A 27,757-nucleotide genomic window follows, 5' to 3' on the forward strand; every position below is an offset into this window, starting at 1 on the left:
TAGGAGGAAAAAGAAAAGAATTACACCAGTTTCTAGAGCTAGTGAATGGTATGGTATATATAAGGGACATGTAGTACATTAGTACTAAGTATTTATTTATTTATTTTTACTCATTCTGTATTTGAAATTTGATTTAAAGATTAATTGTTAACTATTCATTCCTTCAATTTCATGTGCTTTAGTCCCTTTTTTCAAAGGTCACTGTTTTGAAACTGAAAATGACACTGCTGTGATGCATTTGAGAACTGTTCGGGAGCCACACCATCTAAAAACAGTGCAGTTGATAAGGACTACAAGCATAAACGAAGCTGCTGATAATTCAAACGAAGGAGAAAAAGCAAAAGTAGACACACAGACAGGCACAACGAATAGCTGTAATTTAAAACCTATAGGGTAGTGCTTGGCAGTCAGCCAAAGTCTAAATGATAAATGAGTTTTAACACGCAAAAACAATTTTGGGATCCTTTAATTATTCATTGAAATGTGATGTATAGCAACAGCTGGTACGAAAATCTACACGAGAAATAATTCAGCTGTGTGCTGCTCACTGGCATGAGTTTGGGTGACCTCCTTACCTAAACTGCTCTTGTCTGTTCCCACACAAATATAACAGGAACTCATGAGATGGGACCGCACTAAAAGCACCTAAATCCAGATTACGAATGTTATGCCTGTGTGAGCTCAAGCCCAAACAAAAGCTCGGTGTGTCACTGCTTTTTTCCCTCAGGAAGAAATGATTTTGAACTGCTGGTGCTGGGGAGGTCAGCCCTGTCACCTCACAGCAACAGGTCCAGGGCTCCAATGTATTCTGGGGCCTTTTACACACAGAGGCTATTTAATCCACTTTATATTAAAGACTTCATAACACCATATAAACCCAATGGTGCACTTGACTCTGAGACTGCAGGTTTACTTGTGGATGCTAGAATGCCAGCTCGCAGTTTGGATTCAGGAGACAGACCCACTCTCTACTTTTGAGATTAGGTGTAAAACTTTCATTTTTAAAAGTTTATCTTTAAGGCTGATCAGGTGACCCTGAATCCTCCCTTAGTTATGCTGTAATAGGCCTAAGCTGCTGGGGGCTTCCCAGGAGGCCCGACTTTTTCCATTATATGTTTATATGACACGCTGCATTTAATCATTAGTTAGTATTGATCTCCGGCTCTCTTCCATAGTGTGTCTTTTGTCCTGTCTCCCTCCCCTCACCCCCCTTCCTGAGTCTGGTTCTCTTGGAGGTTTCTTCTTGTTAAAGGGAGTTTTTCCTCCCCACTCTCACCAAGTGCTTGCTCATAGGGGGTCATCTAATTGTTAGGCTTTCCTTTGCATTATTGTAGGCTCTTTACTTCACAGTACAAAGCAAATCTAGGCAAATGTTGATGTGATTTAGAGCTTTATAAATAAAATGAAACTACACTGAATTTCGGTTTCCTCCCACAGTCCAAAGACATGCATGGGGTTAGGTTAACGGGTAATTCTAAGGATAAATGTTGTCTGTCTCTATGCTTTAGCCCTGCGACAGACTGGTGACCTGTCCACAGTGTACTTTCTCTCGCCCTAGATAAGCTCCATTCTCCCCACAACACTGAACTCAATAAGCGGAAGAAAATGGACGGATGGATGCCCAACAATGTCTGCACTCTAACACAGTAATCACTTAATGGCCACAGTAGAAACAATAGGAATTGCCACCTGATGCTGACTAATCCCAAACCCATTAGTCTGACCATTTGTTTCCTGAAATTGGGCAAAATCCACTGGAAAAACATTACACAGGAGGGGGAACATGGTGTGTTTCATGGTGTGATTGTTACCCAGTTTCCCAGTTGGCCTCCAGCAGCTCTAGCAAAGCCATTCTCTGCTGCAACAAGAGGGAGCCAGGCAGTTCTGCTGTGGCCAGAGCGTGAAATTCCTCACACGGGTAGTCGTCGAGTACATAGCCCTCCCCTGGGACTTGGCGCCACGTTGCACTTTCGTCTGACCAGGGGCTGGAGGCCTGGTGGAGGAGTATGGCAAAAAAGTAAGCTTTACCACTGATATCGACATCTCTTTTAAATGTTCAAATCCATCTGAAGTTAAATCAACTGAGGTGTCCTGCAAGCATTGCTTGCTTCTTTATAGCCCATAAAGAGTACAGTAGCAAACTGAATGTGTCTTCTCTTAGGTTGTTATCTACTAAAGCCAGAAGAAGAAGAAGGAAATCTGATCATGTCCAAGGAACACTGATCGCTGGCGGCACATACAAAGCCAAAACCAGTTTTTTTTGATTGGTCCAAAACCTGCTCGCTTTAATAATTTGTGTTTACTTTGTTTTGTCAACTTTTGTACAGTTACAGTATAGGACACCAACAAACAGTTGTTAAGACTGATAGATTTATGTGTTTCAGGTTGCCTATAGTTGCAAGTAAAGTAATCATAGACAGTTTTTTTCTGCTAACTTGCTTGATAAATGGCTTAATGAGATAAATCAGTTTTAAAACTACTGTGAATCACTTTTGATTCTGACTGTTCAACTGACAAAAAAACACAAGGTCCAGTTCTGGTTCTGCCAGAGGATTCTTCCTGTTAAAAGGGAGTTTTTCCTTCCCACTTTTGCCAAAGTGCTTGCTCATAGGGGATCAAATGATCGTTTGTTTTTTCTCTGTATGAATTATTGTAGGCCCTATAATGTAGGGTCTACAATAATACATCTACCTTACAACTACCTTACAATATAAAGCGCCTTGAGGTGACTGTTGGTGTGATTTGGCGCTGTACAAATAAAACTGAATTGAACTTAATTGAATTAGCCGTTTGAGTCAGATAATTTATACATTCACAATCCTACAACAAGTGGGCAAACTCTACTGCTAATAGGCGGCATAACACAACCAACAGCTCTAGAACAGTTACTAAATGGATCTTCTGGAAGGATTTCTTATCATGGCCCTAACCACAGAATGAGCAAAGCCTACTTTTGCTTTAACATCATTAACAATAGCATAAAAAATCCTTAATGTAATGACTTGTTAATAGCATCTGATGCATACAGTGTTTTTAAACAGGAATGATGTTATCGCAATTTTCCAGCATTGTATGTAGGTAGTATCAGTCACACCATGACTGATAGTATCATCACAAATCCTCATACTTTCCACTGTAGCTGTGGCTCAGTCTAAAACAGGCGTCAGGAATGTGTGAGCTGCACACCTCCGACTATGCCTGAGTGACATTTCTCAGCAGCCACCTGTTTTTCTTCTTATCCTCAAAGCAGCCATTGATCTTCCTAGTTCTGGTGCGACTCATAATTGTTAGTCTTTTCGTCCTTTAATCACTACCTTACTCATCACGATGACTCACAGATGCAGACATATAATCTGGTCTTCCTCTGGTGTCCATGGAACCACTAAATATTTTGCCCTTACAAAACACATCCATAGCCTTTTATCACCTGTGCTTACATGCAGAGCCATCGTGACCTTTGTCTGATCTTTTTCTGCCAATCTGACTGGATCAGTGCAGCGTGAGCTGTGTGTCATTCTTTTCTAGCTGAGGTAACGGTTCAGGAATATCGTCCTCACCAGTTCTGTAGCAGTGAGTGTTTGTCTTTGTTTGCAGATGATGAGACCATCTTTGATTCCCAGTTTACTGAACAGCTCTCTCCATCCTGCCACATCACCGTCTGTCTGCACATAGCAGGGACTCAGCAAGATCCAATCATAGCCTGGTGAAAGGGAAACACAACAGTCAGCAACACAAAGGTTTACAGAAGGAATATCAACAAAGAAATGCTGAACCTGGTAACTGAAAATGTAACTGATTAAAATGAGTTGTTCAGTCATACAAACAAGGTACCTGTGATGCATGGGCCTTTGTTACTAGAATATTATAAGAATAGTCACAGGAACACTGATATTTAGATTTGGTGGCAAGGCTGTTGCTGTCCCTTTCACACAGGCAAGGGGAGCAGCAGCAAGACCCGAGCAGAGAAGAGAGCAGGTATTATTGACAGCAGACTTAATCAGTGTTAATTGATTATGTGGGAAACGTCATGAAAAGGATGATTTGATGTGAAGTTGGGTTGCAAAGTGGCTTGCAGTGCGCCTTACACCAACACAAGCTGTTATTCTTTCTTTTAATAAAAGCTGTGGGATTCTCCTTACCAGGCAGCTTCGATGGTAAGTTGACGTTTCCGTACTCTTCAGAGAAATGCACCCTTTCATTGGATGGGCACAGCAGACCCCTGGAGGTGAGGACGGGTACTGCGGTGTCTGAGTACTCCTGGCTAGAGGACGAGTGCTGCTTGATGAAAACCAAGTAACTCACAACCACAGGTGTAGGCTTTGACTTCAATGAAAAGGGTAAACAGAAATAAGAGAAAGAAGAAAGAAAATTCATCCAATTTTTTTTTAAAAAAGATCACTGATCTTTTTTTTTCTCTCATATTCATTTACAGTGTTTGTTACCTTCCATTTGTTGTTCCTTATTGTAGGGTAGATGTGCTGCTCCAGCAGCTCTTGAGGCTCTAGCTCGTGAACCCCAAGTCTTCTGAGCAGCTCATGAACCTGCTGACTTTCCAAAGGCTCCAAACAGCTCAGCAGGGACGGGTGAACCACACTGACATCCTTGTACAATGCAGCCAGTGGTCCTGTGAGAAGAAAAGTACAGGTTATATCACCAAACTGGTCACAAAAACAAAACCTACTGCATGCTCCTCATTTACTGTAGGGTTATATGTTATATAATAACCACCCTGTTTAAAGTTGAGTTCTTTTGAGTGAACCTTTTCATCAGACTCTAGAAAGTGTCACTCCAGTTCATTTCATTTCATTTCACAGACTCGCCCTTCAGAGACTCGCCTGTAACAGATGTGAAGAGAGGCAGAAGACTGCTGTTGTGGCAAAGTGCTAAATGTGGAAGACGTTTTTTCTGAACAGGCATCTAGTCTCATTTTGTCCTGGATTTGGGAAATACACAATTCTTGGTAAATGTTGAATTACTCATACACTGTCTTAATTTTTAACACAATACTACAATAAAACACAGCAACTACCTTTAAGTAAAGACCTCCAGTGACCTACTTTTCTTCCTTTTAAGGCTTGCATCTGAAGGAACGCTTTCCCACTGATCTCTGCGCTGCTCAATATTTCAGAAGAACACTGTGTTTAACTTCGCTGTCTCTCTAAACCCATCACACTCATCTCTGTTCACCTCGCCTTTGAGCAGAGCCTGAGGTTTATGCTGCACCGAGGCTGATTTAATCTACAATCACTGACCCGAAAAACCAGCTAGAGTAAAGATTTCACTCTGACTTTTATTATTTCCCCATCAACTTTCCAAACATTCTTTATTGAGTCTGTTTCCAGTGACAAAAGCTTTTCACAATTATGAATAGGAGCCTTGCACTCAAAATCATGTTTTTCACTAGCCAAGAATTTGTCAAACTTTATTGTTCTCAAACACCGGTGGCGTGCACTGGTGATTTAGTGCTCTTACATGAAGCAGTCGACCCACAGGAGGCAGATCAATGCCCAAAATCAAAGCCAGCCTTACTGTTAGTCCTCGTGCAAGACCATGCTTCTGGCAGCAAATCCTAAAATCTGAAACCTCACTGGTCACACACTTCCTGTCAGACTTACTACACAAGGCGAATTACTGTCCACAGTGTTCCTATATGCTAATTAACCAACACAGAAGCAGCCAGTTCATTTCAATAACAACCAATGCAATGCATCAAGAGCGGCACAAATTAGCAGGTCAGATGAGGTAAATCTACCAACAGCACAGGTTCAGCTGTGCGACTTCTAATGTGATGCAACTGTTTCTCTCTGGAAACGACACGGCAATTCATACCAAGGAGCAGGAGTGGAAAAATAAATGTTCTGACACGAGTAGCACGAGGGAAATCTTCCTTCAAAAAGTGAGAGGGGCAGCATGAGGTCTTTAAGGCAGGAAAGGTTTATGTTTGGATGAAATATGGGAGCCCAGGTGCAATGGAAGATTTATCCAGAGAAGAACTGCTTTATTAGAAACGACTTCCCTGTATTGACCTGAAATCTGTGTCTAACAGCTGACCTATAGGAAGGAACGTTATTGATTATCAGATCCAGTGTACTATCTACTCTTTATATGTTTTTTTGTTGCATTCATTTTTTAATGACTCACGACCAGCTGTGTTCTAGATAAATATGATGGATCTGCCTCCCAAATAAACATCTGGTGCAAAAAAGCTATTTTGTAATATTTTTTGGTCTTAAAACAATGGTGGAATTTTCTATAAACTTGATAAATTGATCCTCAGCAAGCCAGATGTCATTCTTTTAAATGCTCCCCTCCCCCTTTCTAAGGAAAGTAAGATATTTGTCTAATCTAAACAATTTTGAAAGACAGACATTGGTGATGCTTATGTGAGCCACAGATTCCAGAGAAACACGACGGCAGTTGAGGGAGAGGGGAACACGAGCACTTTGGCTCCTTAAAGAAACACTAAACCACTTAGACTGCACATCTATTAAAGCCAGCAAGCTGCAGCGGCAGGATGCTTACATCAAAGTGTGAAAATCCATTATTCATGCTCGCCATTCTAAACGTCTGCTTTGGGTACCATTTTCAAATACGATGACGCACAACACAACACCGGTGCCGTTCCTCAATGCTTGTGCGAGCGTGCTCCGACCTGAGTGGCTACATGCCTGCTTATTCTTGGAAAGAGGTCAACTTCATCTGCAGACTGTACAAGTTTGTCATACACCTACTTGGCTAACCTGCATGTCTGAGTCTGCTGACTTTGAAAACAGAAGACAAAGCTACTGACGCAGATCCTTTTAACCTTTTCGAGAGCTCAGAGTCTTTCCCCCTATGCCATTTCTATATCTACTCAGACATTAAAAAAGAAAGTTTGAATGTGTTCTGTAGTCTGTTACCGTGTCTGTTTACTTAAGTGCCTTGATTCAAATGTACCAGGTAATGCACTGTGCTATTTTTTACTCAGTTTATGAAGCTCCACAACAATTTCCAGCTTTGCAAGGATTTCCTGGCTGAGGTTTGTGAGCACAGATGGAGAGTGTTACATGTGCACTTCTCACCATCAGCAAGGTGATACTTATTTATCCGTTTTTGTTTCTCCTACATCAGTTTGTTACATTTTTAGAAACTGAAAACCTGTGAAAGCGTACTGTTCTATATTCTCACTGCTTTCCTTTCTCCATCTCTACTGCTGGTTCACTGTTTTTTGTTTTGTTTTTTTCACGCTTGTTTTAGCAAAGTGCAATCATCACATGCATATCTATAAATTCTCTGCAGGTGCAGAGCAATTATCTGCACCAAAGCAGCAAAAACACAGAGACATTGCTGCTGACTCTTTCACAATTCTTCTTTAATTCTACATGCAGCTGTACACTGTATGCTGGGCCTGTCTTTTTATCACAATACTGCAGCTATTCATCTGTTAAGAAACAGTATTAAAATATGCAGTAGTTTTAGTTTTACTTATGTATGTAAAACACAAGCTGATGTGGCCATTGTGAGGTTGCCTATTTCTTTGTGGATTATACTTTTAAAGCCTTTTACTCTTCACATTGGTTTTAGGAGCCATAAGTTGCCATATTTGGATATGAGTGTGCAAGGCTAAGTTCTCAGCTAATGTTAGCAAATTTGTTTAGCAACCATTGAAAGAAGAAAACAAGCTAGGTATACAGCTAGGAACTAAAGGCGCTTGTCCTTGTGTCAGTACCATAATAGCATCCACTTTTTTACTCACTCCATATTTCAAGCTGAAGCTGTTAGTATTTGGTCAGTGCAATGTAGTTTTTTTTTTTGTATAGTCAAAGATATCGTATTTAGAACAGCGCTTGGAGTGATAAGCTATCAGCTAACAGGCTAATTTAACAAGTGCACAGAGACACATATTTGCAAATTATAGCAAAGTAACAGTACATGAAATAAACAGCTCCACACACTGCAGAACTCACATTTCCTCATTTATTGCCTCTAGTAGTGTATGACGTTCAAGCACATCGTGTAAGAAGCGTTTAACCTTTTCTATATTAAAAAATAATCACCCCCACACAGTTGTTAGAGGGGCTGAAATTAACTTTTAAGAAAGCCAGTGCTATTTTTACCTGCCTGTAAAAATGCCTGCCTGTTTTTATGCTAAAAGTAGAAAATGGAATGCCTTGCTTTTGGAGCAGCCTCTAGTGGCCATTGGAGGAAGTGAAGCTGTTTGGACTTCTGCAAGCTTCACTTTTCAGCCCCAAACTTTAGGCTTTTCCTATTCTATTCTTTGACTTAAAGCAAGGCAAAGTTATTTCAGAAGGACACACATAATCAAGATATCAGTTTGCAATTTAATCACCGATCACATTTCACAGATCAAGCCTCTTAGCCACTACATACTGCCACTAATAGAGTTATGAAGTCAGAGTATTACCTGTCTGTGCTTGAGCTTTCTTTTTCTTGGTCTTGCTCTCTTCCATTGGAAAGAACACTCCTTCCACACTTAGTGCCACCGCACGTCCGTCAGCTAGAGGGATTATGGGTAGCTCTCTGAGCGTCTGCAGGATGGAATCTGCCTCTCCGTATCCATGCTCCAGAGCTCGGAAGTTACAAACCAGCAGCCTGGCCAGCTGATGTAGACCTGCATCTGAAAGTAACACAATTCAATTCAATTCAATTTTATTCATATAGCGCCAAATCACAACAAAAGTCGCCTCAAGGCGCTTCATAGATACAGAGAAAAACCCAACAATCATATGACACAGTCTGGTGTTCAGATTTGCCATTACATAGGCAGAGAAAACATCAGTTTGTTTCTACTGAATGAAAAAGAAATAAAATGGAATATTTAAAGTTTAGCCATTTATTATAATGACAATATAACTATGCAGCATCATATTGCCCTCACTGTGAGATGCCAGTGTTGCTCTGCACACACCTGAATGGATACCTCCTACTGTCATCAGCTCCTTGACCATGGCTGTGGTTACTATGGTAACATCCGTTCCCCGCAGGTATCGGACTCCCAGGTGAGTGAGCAGGGAGGTGGGCGGTGCTGGGCTTAGATCCGGATGCAGATAGGACAGAGACAGATGCTTTTCCAGCTCACCTCCACCAATCACTTCCCGTATCACAGGGTCCTGACAGACGGCCACCTGGGAGGGCAGCTTGTACACAATCTTACCATCTGAGAGAGAAAGCAGAGGAATGTTTACAGTGTTACAGGGAAGAAATAATCTTTCATATTTCTTTGACATGCTCCTGTTTGTGCTCTGGTCTAACCCCAGCTCAACCTGTTTGGTTTTCCGTTTTTACCTTTACCTGAGCTGGTTAAACTTGTGTTGACTCAATGGAAATATCCTCTGGCTCACTCAACATTTTACTTGCATCTTTGTTTAAAACAGGTTTGCCCGTGTCTGTGTCTGTATGCGAACTGTAATCAGTGCTTCACTGGTCTCTAGTCAAGTCCTTGCTTATTCTAAGAATGCTGTCATGTTCCACTTTTAAAAAAAAGCCAGCCTTGAATCTTTTCTTCTTAGCACTTACACATTAATCTCCAGTTTATTATTTCTTGCAAACATTTTATAAAAGCTTGTAGCTCACGAGCTGACAGATGTTCTGGATAAATGCAGTATTGGGGTGATCCAGTCTGGCTTTTGCATTGCTCATCTTACTAAAACAGCTCCTCTTTAAAGTGACACTTTGACCTAAACTCGTAAAAAACTAAATTCTGACCACCAGGTTTTGTCGATAGCCTGAGAGACTGGGTTCGGGCTGGTATCGGGCTCCGCTTTGGTTGATTGATTCTCCTCATATCTGCCTGAATGATCCTTTTCTGTGTCCTGTTCCACTTCTCTTGCCTACAGTGTGCCGCAGGGTTCCATTTTGGGGACCTTATTGTTTATGTTAGATCTGCTCCCTCTTTAGGACACTCTGAGGTTATTTCTTGTTCCTTTTGACTCAGCTTTAACTTTAAATGAAGTGAAATCTTTGGTTCATTTGAGCTTTTTTCATTCAAGAAATATTCCCAAATTGAGTTAATCTGTATCACACTCTGCATTAGAAATTGTTGGTCTTGCTTTCATTTTTCACATCTAGTTTTAGTTTTTAGTTTAGTTTTATAATACCTGAACTGAGAGTAGGCAGGAAGGATTTGCCCTTGAGCAGCTGAATGATCTGCCCGGCAACAGGCTTGAAGAAGTCCAAAACCTCGTCAGACAGGGGGATAAACTGAAGGAACTGGCACAGGCCCTTCAGTCCCTTGAACTCTGGGTGATTCTGGAACAACGAGAAGATGGAATATGACATAAAAGAAAAAGCTCTCTTCAGACGGAGACACAACCAAGATCTAATATTAGCCTAATAATACTTTATGTTCTAGACTTTTTCTTTAGTTACCTCAGCTACAAAAAGAACCAAGCCTTTATTGGAAATAGACAGACCTGTAATTTCCTGCTACATACCAAATCTGCATATTATCAGATTTCATAAACTTCAGTGCTCAGAATTTATTTTACACAGTAATGTATCAAATATGCAGTTTTAACGCTCTCTTCTAATAGAATGATTTAATGTATCTGCTAATAATTTCTGGTTAGTATGACTGAGCAAATTTTCAAATTTTATCCTCCTGCCCAGATACGTCACAGTAAACGATCCTTAAATCATATTTTCTAAATCAACTTGCATATTAGTTTCTAATGATCTCATACTGCAACATAATGTGCATACACATTCCATGTATCATATAATATTGCACTTTCTTGGTTATTGTTCTCTATTTCTGCAGCTATGTCTTACAGTGAAGACATCCATGGCCTGGAGGAAGAGCTGTGCTATTTCAGACCGGAGCCACTGGTTCCAGGAGCTGTCTCTGTCAACATCTTCACGAGAAGAAGGGATGTCAAAATCACCTAAACAAGAAACGGACATCAGTTATTGACTGCACTTGTTCTTCACCCAACGGCGCCCGTGAATAAACTGCTCTCATCTCCACTCTCACCTTGGATGATAAAACGGAAGCCAAAACTGCGAAGGGGCAGGTAAGCAAACACGGGCTGCTTCTGAGGCTGGCACACAATGTTACTTCCTGTGGAGTCGCTGCCAAGCTGGAAAGCCAGAGCGAGCTCGGTCGACTCTACATCCTCTTTGATCTGAAGGAGGCACAAATCAATGTCACAACAGAGCCAACAACTTGCTAACAGGCTGACTTCTTGCACAAATGGGTTTGCAAAAAGTGAGGCCACTGGAAAAAAAGAGAAGAAAATCAAGAGCACAGCGTGTCTCAAATAGCCTCTGTCACTCAGCTTTGCTCATTCTCTTACATAACCTAACTGCAGATAACAGGACGCTGCCTCTGGGAAATAAAAGAAGGAAAACAGCTGAAGGAGTAAGAGCAGGTATTACTGAACCCTTTCAGCCAGACAGATCATTAAAATCAGCTCGGTGGTGTTTGAAAATACTATCCAGTGAATAAGTTTTCATAAAGTCTGATGGAAACCCGAGAAAAGACATTTGAGGAGCAGAACGATCAACACTCATATTTACAGGAGTACATCAGAGAAATGCAAATCCACAGCAGATTTTATTTATGCCCCAGGAGGGATGGAATATAGGAACAGATGGTTAGCTGTTGTTCTGAAATCCAAATATGATATGTGCGCCTGAAAAGTTGTGGGAGTTAGCTTGTGTGCATCACCTTCTTGGGCTTCAGTGTGGTTTTGACCACTAGCCAGCGCTCGGTACCCTCCGAGTGTTCCACCTCGAGCACATTGTGATTGAGATCTTTACGAGTCATCGTCATGAAACGCTTCTCACTCTGCACATAGACACAATAAATACAGTAGCAACAAGGTCTTTTATTCCTAATCCATTTAGGTGGGTTTATGTGCAAAAACACACATGTGCAAGCGCTTGCTGTTGACTTACCTGATTGTAGATGGTGATGGAGCGTAGTCGATGCAGGAAGAGCAGCAGCGAAGGGTGCACGTCATGAAACAGGTTCCTGGTCTGATGGCTCTCAGTCCGGAGAGGAAGGCTGATCTTAGTGGTCCAGCTGAAAAGAGAAGAAGACAAAAAATTAGACCATGGGTCTAATGTGAGCAGCAGACTGCTAATAAAGTTAAACAGATGTTTTGGCTTCCCCATAACCAAACTAAATTACCCGTATTATAACAATAAACAAGGAATACAACTATTTATACTAGTGTGGGGACATAAACAAAGAGGGTCAGACTCTGACTCAGGGCAAATTATCGTGAGACCACGCTTGCAAAAAGCAGAGGAACGTTTAGCAGCTGACCTACAAACAATGTGCCAATTTATGCACACAGACACAGTCAGCGTTTCAGCGATCCACTGAGAGCCCCACAGATTACAGGGCAACAAATGAGCAGACCTGACCAAGAAGCTGACAATGCAGATGCCGTTTGTTACTTTGGATCTCACAAACATGAAGTATGTAGGGAGATGACGGTAAAGATGGGTTTTAGCTGCACTCTGTAGTGTAGTTTATCACAACTGTGTAATATTGAACTCCAAAGTTAAAATAAGAGGTTTGTTTTTAGAAACAGCTCCAAGAAAAGCACTGGTGTAAATACTGAAACTGGTAACAGATCAATTCAATTTAGCTGATCGACTCTCAGGGTACTGGGATCAATAAGTCATCTGACCTGTGCTGATTTATGTCCCTCAGCTGTGGATCCAGAGGCCTCGTATCTTCAGTCCAGTGGGGGAGGATGTATCCCATGGGGCCACAGTTCTTGTCAAAGTGCAAGTGGAAGCCATTGGAATGAATCTCAGGACAGTCTGTGACCTTAAACACTGACTTGAAGCCAATGCCCTTCTGTCCTGTACGAAGTAAAACAGGAGAACGTCATTTGTCTATGTGGTTTTAAGTTCTCCAACACTACACACAAAAAATTTAAATTCCTTTACACAGTTGTAACGGTGGAAGAACGAAAGAGGGCCAAATGCAGTTACCAATGTATCCATATTTGTGTTTTCCCTTAGTGCTGCGGCCTACATCACAAATAGCCCGAATGTTCTTCTCCTGGAAGCCGGTTTCATTGTTGAGGACAGTGATACAGTCTCGCTCCACCATAAAAGCCAGCGCTGGAACAACACCAGGCTCTGCCGGGTAACTGTTGTCGTCGGCATTCTGAAAGAAAGGAATACAAAGAGTTCGGAGGATATTGGACAAAATTCAAATCAAAATACTAAAGCAAAGAAGTTTCCTTTCATAGAATTTTAGACCCACAATCAAACTGCTGTTTTTTGTTTTACAGATCTTTGAAAACTATTTTTATCCTTCCTGATTTCTTATTTTTTCTTATTTGTCACACCGGCCACGTTTCGGTTCATCAGACAATTTTTAAGATCCACCAAATTTACCCACTCTCAACAGTATTGCTTTAGTTTCCAAACATTAAGCTCATGTCAAAGCATCTCAATCGGATTTAACTCAGGACTTTAACTAGGCAACGCTAAAACCTTCATTTTGGCCTTTTTTAGCCAATCAGAGGTGGACTTGCAGGTGTGTTTCAGATGATTTCCATACTGTATTACCCAAGTGCCTCAAGACAAGTGAGGCCTGCACTTCTTTAGAAGTTGTTCTGGGTTTTTATGATCTATAATCTTGATTTAAAAACTGCATATTGTATTAACTCGGGTTATCTTCGTATAATCTTAAAATACGTTTGATGATATGAAACCTGAAAGTGTGACAAATATAAAAAATCTAAGAAATCAGGATGGAGAAACTCCTGGAAGCTTCTGATAAACACGTTCAGATTTCTACCTGAATGAGCTCCAGGACAAAGTGTGTGTCCTTGCTGTAGAGTTCAGTGGAGAGGCGGTCTAAGCTGCGGCCCAGTCGCTCCTGGTGGACCTGCATCAGTTTCTGGCCTTCAGCTGTCAGTTTCACCCCGATGCCAAACTCACTTTTCCTGTCAGAGAAAGAGGAGACCAAAAAAGAGTGACAGAGTAGCCACAACCAAATCATGACACTTAAACGGACAGAGCAGTTATGGATAAAGGTGACAAACCTGATGTCTTCAATGACGGCTCTCTGGATTGTGTCCTCGGACTCACAGCTGTCACCCTCCTTTTCATCTCCGTCAGACATTTTGAGCTGTTCCTCGCCCTGGCCTCCTTCAGCGTCGCTGCTGACGTCTGATATCTCTCCGTTAGGCACCGAGGCCAACTCATACAGCTGCTCTTCATCCTCTTCCTCCTCCTCAGCCTCTATGTCTTGCTCATCGTTGACTTAAAGAACACATTTGGTAAAAGATGTCAAAAATGAAAGCAGATTATAATTTGTCACAGTATGAAAACAGTAATAAAGTTCAAAATCCTGCAGTGGAGAGCCACTTTCAATCACCTTGGTGTGGGCTGTGGTACAGCTGGGAGGATTCAAAGCTGTTGTCCATGATGTTATCCTCAAGAAAGTCATCTTCACTCATGTTGAGAGCTGACAGACTGCTGCACTCAGAATCTGTCAAATTAGACTGAAGACATAAGAAAGGTAAGAAGAATAAGTTAATAACAGAAATATGCTGCTGAGCAACAGTGTGCAACATTACAACTAGTAGACAACATTGTTGAGCATTTCTTCACATTTCTGTATTTTTACTGCTTTGTACTTTCCACACAATTCAAATAATTAATTAATAAATTTACTGTGCTGTCACTGACCAATCAATCTGATCAATGTGACTTAATGGCACCTCATTGGTTAGCGCTGTTTCCTCACAGCAAAATGGATCTGTGAGGAGCTCCACATTTTTATACTGCATGATTCAAAGTTCAAAATAAACCTTAGTAATTTAATAGTGGGCCTTTGTGTAGCCGTCCAGTTAATCCACTGTCTGAAACAAGCTGATTTCCCTTTAATTGTACATTTTCTAATTACCCTCTGCAGAATTTTAATAAAACCACCAGGAGGCTGCTCACGTGCAAACAGCCAGAGTTGCGTGCCTAAAATGACTTGCATCAGGAATATCACTGAAATCTACGAACAAGTATTTGGGCCGTGTTAAGAAAAAAAATTATTATCGACCTTTTTGAGAATAAGGTCGAAATTGTATTTCGAAAAAAAAAAAATAAGTAGAAATGTGGAGATTACAGTTGTTGTCTCAATACAAACTGCCACAGCTGCCCTGGGAGTAAAATCAAACTTCAGAATCGTTTTCAGTAACAAGGAAGGAAATGATTTCTCTTCAGAACGTAAACATATTGTGTGATGAGAATAAGGATGCAGAAAAACAGAAAAACACACGAATGTGGGAGAGTGGATTTGTACAAAATGAACAGCCTGGTAATGGACAGATGCAGTTATGATAGTTATGGATGTGCAACCAAGACGATGTATGTACAAGTTGGCTGATCAGTTTGTTTAACAGTGCATTTTGTAGAGGGTTATATGTAGATGCAGTAATCTCCACATTTCAACCTTTTTCTCTAAATACATTTTAGTGTTTAATCTGGAATTTCAAATTCATTTTGAAAATGATTAACTAATTTTTTTTTCTTGACGTGACTCTGTCCTAGAAATCATACAAGAGTCAAGAGTGGAGAAAAAATGTCTAGAAATCCAGGTTTTTGGCTCACGGGACCTATTTTATATACATTCTATTCAAACGTTAGCTATCCAGCAGTTTACATCTGCCCTTTAAGAAGTCTCTGATGCAGAAGAAAATATAGATATCTCCTATATCTAGTGATAATAAGTCTCAATTCTGAACCTCAAGAGTTCCTTTTGCGCAATAAAAATGTTTAAACATTGCTGCTTTGTCGTGGCAGCAGGTCTTTGGCATTATACCCTTAAAAAAAGCAGACTTTCCACTAGAACCAGTTCTTATATGTTGCTTTTTTCCCCTTTTTTGTGTTTTTCTCTTACTATTACTGCTTACTTTACAACTCAGCTATCATATACCGCATGCCATTTTTTATGTTATTTGAGCAGCAGTGAGATTCCAGTATACTCTAAATACATAGTCCATAACTTTGTGGATTGATGTTGTGCTGATGTATGTCACTGACAAAAAGGACTCTTCAATTCCAGTGTAATGTATAAGCTACATTTATAGATTCCCTCGCTTGTGTTCTGACCTTGGCTTGGTCCACAGGTGCTGAGTATGTGTTACAGCTCTGGCTTTGAGGTGGGTTCAGCTTTTTCTCGTAGTCTTTGATCCAGTCTGGGATGCCTAGAAGGATGCCCAAACGATGCAGACAGTTCATGTACCTCGGCTCCGACTGAGCCACGGTCATCAGGACCCGTTTAGATTTGGCCTGGCCCAGGACACGGGAGAAGGGCTCCAAAAACACCTGGAAGAACATAAATGCCAGAATTTTAAATGCACATGACCGTGATGTTTGATTACACATATTTGTTATGTACATTGTATTGTACAAATTGTTGCAAAGCAAAAAGAGACAAGATGTTGCAGACAACTTGAGAGAGCTTTAGCTCTGAGATGTCCAACAAGCCATCTAAGTCTGTGGTTGGCATGACAACTGAATAACAGCCTCCTCTTCAGCGATTTAGCTGAACAAACTAAATTCAGAGGCTAAAGCTGCCCACTCATGTGTTCCAGGACACACTGAAATGTTGTCACATGTTCCCTTTTTGTTGGTTGAAAGCTGTTTACTGGAATCATCAACACATAGTGCCAGCATCGATGTCCAATAACACTAAATATGATCAAGGGTTTATGTTGTGCCAAAGAGCACAAACTAATCAAAACATCAACTAGATTTCAGTTGGATATAAATATATAACATATCAGATCTTGAATTTCTAGCCTTCTGCAGAAGACATGAGATGCATTTTTCAGCATCCACTCCTGACCTGCAGCAGAAGAGCCTGACAGGTTCTGGTGGGAATTCGTGTGAAACACTCCAGGAGGAACTTGGCAACTTTGTCGTAACATGACACATCCTCCTCAGCCATGGACAAATCTAAACGACACAAATTCTGTTAGTCCAGTTGTGCTTTACTCTTTTCTATGGAGCAAAATGATTTTCCATCATCTATCCTGTTAAATACCTACCTTCTTTAGCCACAGCTGCTGCCAGAGAGCTTTGCATGTGGTTGCTCAGGAGGGCTATGGGAGCATTAACTATTCCGTCAGCTACCACCATGGACACAAGGTGGCCAGCTGTGCCCACAGGATCGAGGGCCGTAGTGGCACTAGAGAAGTGCTTGTCTCCTGTGTCTGTGGTGACCCTAAACAGCACACCGGGGGTGACCTCTAATGCTGCTAGGCCTGTATTACCTGTGCAGTAAGTAAAACATGAAATCACCCATTAGTTGTTGATGCCTTTGTATTACTGCTAATTGCTCAAGAGGACACATCAAATTTAATTATCAAAGCCTGAATACCCAAATGATGCAGACAGCTTATGTGTCTCGGTATGGAAGAGGATTACGGCAACTAGGAAAAATACAAATGGGCACGTCTTCTTTTTCTTTTCCGCAATCAACTTCTGTTGTTTTTAATTCAAATTCTGAATTATTTTTTTCTCAGAATTCAGAATTCTGAAATATTTCTCTTCTGTGTTTTTCAACTTCTGTTGTTTTTATTCAGCTTCTGTTTTTTTTAAATTCAACTCATCCCATTTTCATTCAAATTCTGAAATGAAAACATCATGAAAAGATGATGTAATCAAATTAGTACTCAGTTATCTAAAATTTGCTTTCGAGGTTGCTGGCTTTTTTAACTGTTCCAACACTAAACAATAAAAGAGACACTAGATTCTATATGTCTTAAGAAATGTGATTTAGTTAACTAAAAATAACTGCGAACCAAAACTAGAAAAGCATTTTTATTAACTAAAATAAAACAAAGTAGCAAAGTAACTAACAGTAATGGTTTTGCAAAGTCCTTGTTAATTTGGTAAATACTTTATCACAGCTCTTCTGATGAGGCTGTAACGGACGTGCTTATTGAGACTTTGGATGTCTGAATGAATGTGAGTCAATTGCTTTCATAATGTTCTCTTTTTTTTATTCTAATATCCATACTGATCTCTGGCATTTATTCTCCATATAATAACACTACAAATGTCTAATAAAAATTAACAACTGACTAAACTACAATTAAACATCTTCAAAAGCTAAAGTGGAAAAGCCAAACCAAAAGGTGAAAGGATAAATGTTTCTCTGTGCAATGTGAGACACAGTGGTGGTCATCCTGTCCTTTAATGTTAAAACTTAGAATATGTAAACTAAGGCCTTCAACAAATAAGGTTATATTTATCTTAGTAAGAGCTTGCAGGAGCTCAAAGTGCAGGACCCAACTGCAGCACAGCCGTAAAAGTGGGAGCAGCTGTGTGTGGCACTGCTGCAGTTTTCAGCTACACTTGTTGTTGCAGTCACAGCAGTGCTCACTCTGTGTCTTCCACATTTATTTTAAAGTATGTAACTTAATCTAATCATCTTTTTATTTTACAGTGTGTAGTCATGTTTATGTTGAAATGAGTGCACTGGTACGGTTAGTTACGTCTCACCTTGTATCGACTGCCCTCTTGTGGACTTAATGTGATAATCAAACATGATTTCTACACACGTTTGGCACTTTTTGACAGCAGAAACAAACATTTTTTATTTATATCTTTAAATCGAAACAAGGCTTTGTTTGTACATAATTAGCTGAACTGAATGGCAGAAGGTAAAAATAATGCACTCTATATTACCAAGGATTCATTCTGGATTCAGTCTACACATATACCGTATCACTGAACGACGTACCGTTTTATCAACTCATTTTACACCGATCACTGGTTTATGGGAAATGGGACACCTTGTATATGGTTAAGTTACATTTAAGCACTCAAAGTGCTTTCTACAACATGCCTGAGTTAGCTGACTCAGGAATACGGTATGCTGTAGCTCAGCAAGTATGACCTGCTATATCTCCTGAGCTACAGCCACTCCATACATCACATTTTGTTCAGTTTAAAAAGTCTAAAAATGGTCATGTTCAAAGCAATATGCCTCGTGCCTACCTGCATTTTTTTCAATGAATTCCTTGAGGGAGCCGTGAAGGGGTTTAAAGATCAGCTCCCACTGGCTCCACTCACTTAAATCCTCCAGCAGAGGGCAGGAGAGCAAGCTGGCCAGGGCCTGATCCTTGGACATTTCACCAAGCCGACCCACTGACTCAAATCCACCTTCAGCACTGTTCATGGATGTGAAAGACAGAAGAATAAAGGCAACTGACATGAAAACTGGACCTGTCAAATGATGGGGAGTTTATCTTTAAGTTATTCATCCTCCCATAAGGTTTTCTCATTTTAAAGGGGACCTAGCATGCTCACTTCCAGCTCTACATATTTATTGTTGGACTCTACATGTCCAGGCAGAGCGGCTTTGTTTGATTCAGAGTTCATAGCAATCCTTATTTATCTTAATACTAAGCCTTGGTACAGTGTGTCTGAATCAAGCCATTTCACCATGTCTCCATTTAAGGCTGCTGTCCCTTTTAGCTAACCTCTTCTAATTAGCTTCTCCTCACAAACAGAAGGTTTGAACAGCAGGTGGGTGGAGCCTCTCACTGACACACCGTGCCAGAAGTAAAAAAACAAACAAAGCCTGAGTTTTTGCCTCCACCACTCTTACAGATATACAATAAACATAAGGAAAAGCATAACATTACAAATCCTTCCCATATACTGAGGTGCATTTCTGTCTGTCTGGTGATAGGCTTCTAACCTTGATTTGCTTTGTTTAGCAAACAGGGCTGATTCATAGCAGACTGGGCTCAGTCCTCCTCCACCCAGTGCTTTTTGGCGTTGGACCAGGTCAGCCAGTCTGTGCAGAGGACCATGCCCCAAGTCACGACTGTCCCGGACCCCATAGTGAGACCTCAGTGCTGACTCAATGTAGGAGAGCTGAGGAAACACAGTTGCAGTGTAGTTTTAGAACATCTACTGTGAAAAAAGGTTGCTGTATCTGTGTCTGTTTTTATGACTCACTTCATCTGGATCAGTGGAGGCTACGTCGCCGCACTGTTTGATGAACTCAAAAACATCTTGTTTGGAGGGTCTGAAGCCACTGCCGGCTCGCTCCATGCTGCTGCCCAGAATCAAGGTGGACCCCACTGTGTCCTGCAGCAGCTGCACACAACCAGATGAGAGACACTGAATTTGGATGATTTGGTGCAACTTGTTATCTCCTTATTATGACCGCAAATTCTTTTGCTTTGTTAATTTGGTCCCATACCTGCGATTTGCAGAGTTAAAGTAAATCAAAAATGAGAGAACTACCTGAATGTTGTTCACCAAAAACTCCAGGAAGCTGCCTTTCTCTAAAGACAGGAAGTCTTTCACGTGGAAGTGTTCAGACAGTTTTTTCTCCAAGGAAGCAATGTGTGCCAAAGTGATAGCTGAGTTCTGAGCAGCCAGTTTGTCCCTTAGATACTGCTTCACTTTAGCTGAGAAATAGAGAGTAGAAATGTGCATTTGCCATTTAAAAATATAACAGATTCATGTTTAGGATAGGATAAGCTAATATATGTGTAACATCTTGCGTTAGAAACCTTCGCTTGGGAGAGATTTGGTGGATTTGTCCTCTGGTTTAGTTTTTTCCGTGGGTTTGGAGGTCTTGTCTTTGGGCACTAGGTCGTGTGGAACAGCCAGGGATCCCCCACAGATGGCCAGCTGAAACAGAGCTGTTTCCAGCCGATTACCTGACACCTGCAGCAGGAAGTTCTGGACGTGCTGGATCAGAAAACAAATAGAGCTTTGTGTCACAGGAGCGCAGAAATAAAACAGGCACACCTAGCTTCTCTGTTGCTTCTCTCTCTGCTCAGAGCAAACACAGACTTCAATCTCGTGTGTGCCATTACTGTGTGTGGATGCTGTTTATTATATCTAAGAACTGACTCTGAAAAAAACAAACAAACTAGAAAGTCTTTTCCAAAAGTCTAGTTTTTCTGATAAATGTGGACGGTGTGAAATCTGAAACCTGCTTTGCTATTACCTGCCAATTTGGACTAACACATTTCCAGCACAGTCTTGTCTTTGTTTTTGTTTTTCACTTGTCTGTTCTGGGGCAGAATGTGAGGTCTCGCTTGGTTTACAGCAAATATAATAGAAACACAGGCATAGTTTGGGCACTGATGCTCAATGTAAGAATTGGTGTGTGTTTACTTTGAGTAACAATCCCACAACTCTGTGTTTTTTCCATTCGTTTTTTCATATACAAGAGGTGAAAACCACCTTTTCCATGGAGTATGTGTCACTGATAATTCCTGTAAAATGATCCACAGTAGGTTGGTTTCTCTGATGAAAACCGGCAAAAGCTGTTTTACATTTGTAAAACAGCGCATAATTACTATATATAGACAGCACTGCAGGCCAGTAGGCCAGTCTTTTACAGGCCTCATGTATTATCTTACTGGTCTGCAGAAAAAACAAAACATCTACTAGTATTTTAAGTACTTTAGATGGCATCTTAATTTATAATCAAACAGCATTACTAATTACTATACTTCTATCTTATATGAATAATCCAAATCTGTAAATTATATAGAAACTACATTCTTAAAATAACAAAATAATAGATCACTAATAGAAAGAGAGGGGAATAGGTGCTCTCAGCAGGCAGCAAAGTGCACCTTCATATGTCATGTTATGTTTTTGAGTTTATGGACTTTTGTTTTGTTGGTGTAACTTTTTTTGGGCATTTATTCAACGGTAGAGCAGTTAAAAAAGACAGAGAAATGGGGAAAAGACACACAGCAAAGGGCCCCGGGTCAGAAGCAGGGCACATCCCGGACAGGTCACCAGCCTGCTGCAGGTCTTCTTCATGTATTTAGTTTCTAGTTCCTGGTTGTACTTGGGTTTAGTTCTACTCTTAGTGATTGTTTTTTCTTCCTCGTGTGTCACTTCCCCTGTATTGTTCATTTGTGCATCTGTGTTTCCCTGTTCAGTTATCACTGCTCACTTCCTGTTTGATTTTGATAGATATTTGCTCCCTGTGCCTTGCTTTTAGTTTTATCTTCCAGTCTCTTGTATGTATGGACCGAGCTGGGATGTATCGTATAGACATACTAGAGACAGCTTTCATTTCTATTTGTTCTTAATACAAAACAGTGTTGGCCGCTTACTTTTCTTCATGTTTGAGCTTGTTGAACAGGAGTTTTTGTCATCACATAATATTATCCTGACTATATGAAGAAAACAAAGTGAGCATTCACCTCAGCCAGTTGGATTCACAGGTAACATATAAAAATAAACATATAAACCACATCTTACTAGTTATGTGCCGTCAGTCACATAACTCAAGTTACAGCCCTGCTATAACTCATTCACACCTAAATGCTTTAGTCTAGCTATTAAAGTTGTAACCAACTAACACACGCTCTCACTCAAACTTTGATGGATGCTTTAGCGTCATTCTGTGACCCTCTTACTGGCGAATGACCCAGTCCAGATTCAGTAACACAAGACATCTGTCAGTGTGTGACACCCACCTTGGCCATCCTGGGGCTGAACACCTCCCCTGCATTTGTAAAGACCGCCAGCACGACCTCGGCCGCTGTCATTGAGGCATACTTCTTCGAGAGATCCGAGCTGCCCGCAGAGGAGAAGGAAGCTGCTCCTTTCAGCGGCTCCAAGATGCTCTTTTTGAGTTTCCTCAGCCGTTCGTATATCTCCTCCTCCAGCTCTTTCTGAATCACCTCCCTGGCACACTCCAAGATGGTGTGCTCGTTACGGCCTACCTTCGAGATTGTCTAGAGTAGACAAATGTGTTTGTGTTTAATATGAGAATAATGGCAAAGTATAGCAGGTTAATCTTTACCCAAAAACACAAGTGAAGTCGTTTTTTTTGTTATAAGTTCACGAATGAGATTTCCACACATCTCACTGTTTGTCATAGTTAATACTTAACAACGCATGGACAGTGGGGTTCACAGAGAAGAAATCACAGCATTATTCATTAAATTTAGCAGTTACTTGAAACTACCTTCAGCAAAAGAAATAATCAGTGTGGTCCCAAGCGGACATAGGCTCTAGCTGAGACCACAGCCGGAAGCAGAATAAAACAATAATTCATGCTGGCACTTTAACTCGATCCCAAGCCTCCCTGTATGTTTGCCAAGAAGGTTCATCTGGGAGGATACCCAGGCTGTGCGGGGTGTGGCTGTGGATGCACATGCAGCTTGTGTAACCATAATATATCCCAGCAAATATGTCCCAAACCTCTGCTGATCATAACTCATCAGTAAACCGTCCTGGAATGTAGCAGAACATTGTGCTTCTTACCGATATGGGCAGGCCAAGACCAGTTATCCTGATGCCCAGCTCGTATGGAGAGTCACAGTTATAGTGGTCAGCCAGATGCTTCATAAACTCAGCCAGGTCCACTTTTACCTTCGTCTGCTTCCTCCTAAAAACACGAAGTTGCTAAACAAAAGAATGGAAACGACATATATTTATGACATATACTGTAACTGTAAAACATAATTTAACAACAACAACAAAATAAGCTCTTATAAACATTAAAGCTCAAGTGCAAAACAAAACTGAAGCCCTGTGAATGCACCTTTAAGATGTCTACAGTCTCGATCTGGTGGATATCGTCATCTTTCGTGTTGCTGTCAATCTTGAATATGCGGTGAATGAAGGGGAGCTTGCAAAGGGGGCCGAGGTTTAGCTCTTCGTAGCGCTTCTTGTCCTTGAGGCCAGCTAATGACTGGCCCAGCTCATACAGGGTACAGATGGATGTCACTGCTGAGGTGGTCTGGGAGAAAGAGGACAAAATAAAATTCAGTTTGGCAACCTGACAGTGAGAAAACAGGTGAAAACTAATGCGTGCCAACCTCTATGAACATGTTGATCTCTCTAATGAGGTACTGAAGATCTTTTAGAGCTTTAAGAGGCAGGTGCTCGACCCCTCTTGGGTCCAAAGAAGGCACCAGCCTGCATACCCGGGATATCACCTGGAAGCAGGAATGAAAGGCAGTGAGAGGACAACAACATAATCAAACGCAGCGAGTTAGTCCAAATGTAACAGAGTGAAACATGACTCATTGTGGAAAGCACAAGCCTAGCGCACCCGTAGTGATGGTGCCAAGCCCAGATAAATGGGAAGGGCCAAATCAAATATCCTCTTGGAAACTTGACAGCAGATGAGAAACAAAGATGCAGCTGAAAAACAACTGGTGATAAACTAAAGGAAAAACAAGACGGAAGAAAACTGCAAGCGAGAAAACTGGCGTAAATAAATATGTGTGTATATCAGGAAGACCAAAGATATTGATGGTAACCTGGGTTAGAAACAGTGAGGCAAGCAGTGTAGTCTGTGAGAATAATTTAATGTTGCATAACAGACTAAATGATTAGGAAAATGATCAAATAGCATATTATGCACAGCTACACAGTAGAAAAAATAAGTATAGTTCGTCCTCACCTTCTTTGTGGTGACCAGCTCTCCATCCCCAGCGATTTCTCGTATGACACTCTCCATCAGAGTGTTGATCGTATCCTGATCCATGTCCCTGTTTCTCCACCTCCCATTGAAGTCCTCCTGGTCTGCTTCCATGGCCTCCACAGCTCGCATATTTTCTCCAAGGAGCTCCCTGAGCTGTGCATGATAACCTTTATTAAAGACAGGACCGCTGCCTTCTCTCGGGCTGGCATCCCTCACTTTGGTCTTCTGCTCTTTGGTCAAACTCCGATCTGCCCCCAGCACTGGAAAATCAGAGGCAGACAGGAAGCTAAGCCCACTGGCCTGTTCCTGTTCTTTTTCAGGTTTAGGACTCTGTGTTGCTGTGGGAGGATAATACAAACTATTTAATTAATATGGACTATTGAGAATCTTTGCCTTTTATGCTTGAAATGGAATGTTTTGATGTTTGGCTACCTGCAGCGGTCTGCCACACCCCAGTCTTGGGATGAGTTGTTGGCTGAGACTGAGTGGGGAGCTTCTTGGCTTCCCAGTTGTCGTACAGTGACATGTACTGGGCAAGAGGAAACTTTTCACCAAACTTCTGAGAATAGCAGGTTTGAAGCTGTTCCATTGATGGAGCAGTTAGCTGGTATGTCCCCATCACCTGAAACACATCAATAAACTTTTACACACCAACTGGTTTCCATAGGCAAATACCTGCTATAACACAGTGTACTGCAGAAGCCAAAGTTCAGTTTTAAGAGTACATTGGTAGAAGATGAGTTCATTCAGATACAAGCTTGTAATGCATAAATGGAAAACTCTATTAAGAACTTCCACAAATCTCTCTGTGTCTGGCAGTTTTTTGCATATTTCAACTGTTTTAATGTAAGACAATCTCACAATACATTGAAGTGAGCAAAGCACGCTTTATGTTTTCACATTCTTAGGTGAGAAAACTACTTACAGATGGCTTCAACCAAATTAAGTAGTGAGAGGGAAAACGAGCTGTCTCTAACTGCATCCTTCTATTTAATTTACAAGCATGGGTGTGTTCCCACTATCAAATATAACTACATTAATGGGTTTATGGAACTGGATAATGTACTTAAAGCAGTAAAAATGCTGATTGCTGAACTCCTCTATGTCAACGGTTGTGATGTTGCAAAACTGGAAAGGAAGGAACGATCAGCTAACAAAATTAGGAAAACTACTGATGGTGATGCCAGTGTTATATATATTTATTAGGGTTTGTGTATGATCGACTGTTTTCTTCACTATATAAGTAATACTGAGTAATACTGAGTAATATTACGTGTAGTCAGAGGTATGAGGAATGGAAAATGTTGTCAAAATCCAAATGAAATCGAATGCTGCAAATACAAATGCAAAACTCTGCATGGTCAATCTGGGACAACCTTGTCAAAATTTATGTACTAAAAAAATGTACCGTATACACAGGTAGTGTGAGACATGTTTACGCTAAGTGGACTTTTTAATTAATTTATCCTCCTGCAATGAAAACTCATTACTCTGTAAATTAAAATAACCCCACCAGGAATATTACCCCCCAACCTAAGCATGTCAGGGAACAATTTAGGCCTCTTTTTATATTTTCATCTTCGCGAGCTAACAGACACAGGACTGAGAACTATCTATAAGAGATGGTAGATGCTCAGCTGCTGACTGCATTCTAGTTTACTGTTTAGGCTAACCAGTAAACACATTTGAAAAAAAGCATTCTTTACTATCTTTACATTAAAAAAATTCAGTTTTTTATCTTGTGCTTTTGTTTTATTGTTCTTCATTGTGTCATTGTTCTATTATGTGTTTTATCCTATTATACAGTGTCCTTGGGGGTCTTGAAAGGTGCTTTATATATAAAATGTAGTTTATTATTATTATTATTAATAATAATAAATTATGATTCCTTTAATGTCTGTACCTTTTAACTTAAGAGGCAACTATTAGCCTCAAAAGTATTGCAGATTTTTAAGATGTCAAGATAGTCAGCATCAAACTGTAAAGATAAAAGATGCCTATATATATATATCTATATATATATAGTATCAGAGTGCACAGCTAACCTCTAAGATCCTCTGGTAGAGCTGCTCTTGGGACAATTCCTCAGCTGGCTGGGGTACAGTAAGAAGGGGAATAACAGGAACATAATGGGAGGAAGATATGGAAGCAGTGGAAATCAAAGGAGATCCAAGAAGGTTCATTCTTGCCTGAGTGGGAGGAACAATCTGAGGACTGGCATCGCGCTGTGGTAGAGTACGAAGGGCAGGGCTACTGCTCCTGATAAGCGAGTCAGGCGTACGTGGTGTTGTAGGTCTGCTGTTCTCTTTAGTCTTCGTGAACATCCCAGCCTGAGGCTGATTGTGAGGCCGGTGACTCTTATGGTACACCACATCCTCCACCACAACCAGATCTTCATTCAAAGAGTCTACCAGGCTGGAAACTGTTTTGAAGTCCATAGAGACTAAGGAGACGTCATGGCTGTATTTCTGTTGATAGGCTGCAGTCAACAACTTCAGAGGGATCCCATCCGGATGTCCTTTCATCATTTTCACAATTCTCTTCAAAGTCTTACATCTTTTTTTCACTTCGGGAGCTGTTGCTGATTCCTTACTTTGAGCTGCAGCTCCACATTTGGCCCCAGCTGTCGCCTGGTTTCCCCCACGATGGTCCCTGTGAAACACCAGTTCTTCTTCTAGAACCAGATCCCTCTCCATCGAGGATACCAGGCTGGTCATGGAGTCAAAGCCCAGTTTGGATAAGGTCAAGTTCTTGTGATATGTCTGGCTATAGACGATAGCCAGCTTTTTAAGCGGGATCCCATCAGGGTGCTCCCTGACAATGGACACTAGCTCCGTCCGAACTTTTTCCATCTTGAGTGACACTATCAGGGAGAAAAGAGACCAGCATTAATGGACAATATGATTATCTGCTAGAAATATAGCTTGCTGTATAGTAAGTAAATAAGTAAAACTTTATTTATATAGCACCTTTCTAGATAAAAGACCACAAAGTGCTTCACGCAAGGATAACAAAGTATAAAATAAAACAGACACCACTTAACAAAATGCAATTCTAAAAAAATGTGCTTTTAGTTGTTTTTTAAAGGAAGCTACTGAGTCCCGAGATCTTAAGCTCAGTGGGAGAGAGTTCCACAGTCTGGAAGCCACCGTGGCTAAAGCTCTGTCTCCCTTAGTTCTCAGCCTTGTATGATGAATGACAAGTAGGCCCTGATTACATGACCTAAGAGACCTGCTAGGGACATGGGGCTGTAGAAGTTCAATGATGTAGGCAGGAGCATGTCGATGAAGAGCTCTATAAGTCAGAACCAGAATCTTGAAATGGACTAAATTCAATGGGGAGCCAGTG

The 27,757-nt window shown here is 40.9% G+C and overlaps 1 protein-coding gene and 1 long non-coding RNA gene across 10 annotated transcripts in view; one reads left to right on the forward strand and one right to left on the reverse strand.

Moving 5' to 3' along the window:
- The window catches only part of LOC147322808 (uncharacterized), a 46,761-nt gene that overhangs the window by 13,558 nt on the left and 5,446 nt on the right, over positions 1-27,757 (reverse strand). For 5 of the 7 annotated variants that reach the window (XM_086302756.1, XM_086302754.1, XM_086302753.1 and 2 more), the window contains exons 2-32: positions 26,455-27,272; positions 24,842-25,031; positions 24,389-24,747; positions 23,799-23,918; positions 23,522-23,719; positions 23,242-23,382; positions 22,449-22,709; positions 20,511-20,691; positions 20,239-20,405; positions 19,948-20,088; positions 19,685-19,863; positions 18,979-19,151; positions 17,022-17,246; positions 16,820-16,929; positions 16,081-16,296; positions 14,351-14,477; positions 14,016-14,235; positions 13,769-13,916; positions 12,952-13,129; positions 12,642-12,819; positions 11,899-12,025; positions 11,669-11,788; positions 10,973-11,123; positions 10,771-10,883; positions 10,098-10,248; positions 8,909-9,157; positions 8,405-8,617; positions 4,443-4,624; positions 4,140-4,323; positions 3,558-3,700; positions 1,812-1,993 (exon numbers count right to left, since the gene is read on the reverse strand). In XM_086302756.1, coding sequence (XP_086158882.1) covers positions 1,812-1,993; positions 3,558-3,700; positions 4,140-4,323; positions 4,443-4,624; positions 8,405-8,617; positions 8,909-9,157; positions 10,098-10,248; positions 10,771-10,883; positions 10,973-11,123; positions 11,669-11,788; positions 11,899-12,025; positions 12,642-12,819; positions 12,952-13,129; positions 13,769-13,916; positions 14,016-14,235; positions 14,351-14,477; positions 16,081-16,296; positions 16,820-16,929; positions 17,022-17,246; positions 18,979-19,151; positions 19,685-19,863; positions 19,948-20,088; positions 20,239-20,405; positions 20,511-20,691; positions 22,449-22,709; positions 23,242-23,382; positions 23,522-23,719; positions 23,799-23,918; positions 24,389-24,747; positions 24,842-25,031; positions 26,455-27,261 — 6,134 coding nt within the window. In that variant the 5' untranslated portion in view covers positions 27,262-27,272. The remainder of the gene's footprint in view (positions 1-1,811; positions 1,994-3,557; positions 3,701-4,139; positions 4,324-4,442; positions 4,625-8,404; positions 8,618-8,908; positions 9,158-10,097; positions 10,249-10,770; positions 10,884-10,972; positions 11,124-11,668; positions 11,789-11,898; positions 12,026-12,641; positions 12,820-12,951; positions 13,130-13,768; positions 13,917-14,015; positions 14,236-14,350; positions 14,478-16,080; positions 16,297-16,819; positions 16,930-17,021; positions 17,247-18,978; positions 19,152-19,684; positions 19,864-19,947; positions 20,089-20,238; positions 20,406-20,510; positions 20,692-22,448; positions 22,710-23,241; positions 23,383-23,521; positions 23,720-23,798; positions 23,919-24,388; positions 24,748-24,841; positions 25,032-26,454; positions 27,273-27,757) is intronic. The other 2 variants (XM_086302757.1, XM_086302752.1) reach the window with 2 other exon arrangements.
- Positions 310-6,410, forward strand: LOC147322809 (uncharacterized). 3 transcript variants are annotated; one of them, XR_015130678.1, is made up of 5 exons: positions 310-3,776; positions 3,934-4,337; positions 4,469-4,644; positions 4,815-4,960; positions 5,074-6,410. It is a non-coding gene; the product is annotated as an uncharacterized LOC147322809 (long non-coding RNA). The 3 variants fall into 3 exon arrangements; XR_015130677.1 differs by having other exon boundaries at positions 310-2,017; positions 2,162-4,337; XR_015130676.1 differs by having other exon boundaries at positions 310-4,337.

This window comes from Aulonocara sp. 'chitande type north' Nkhata Bay, linkage group LG8 (assembly GCF_057382095.1).
Source record: "Aulonocara sp. 'chitande type north' Nkhata Bay isolate Kocher_YH1m ecotype deep benthic linkage group LG8, A_spYH_male_GT1.1, whole genome shotgun sequence".
In the NCBI taxonomy this organism is placed as follows: Eukaryota; Metazoa; Chordata; class Actinopteri; order Cichliformes; family Cichlidae; genus Aulonocara; species Aulonocara sp. 'chitande type north' Nkhata Bay.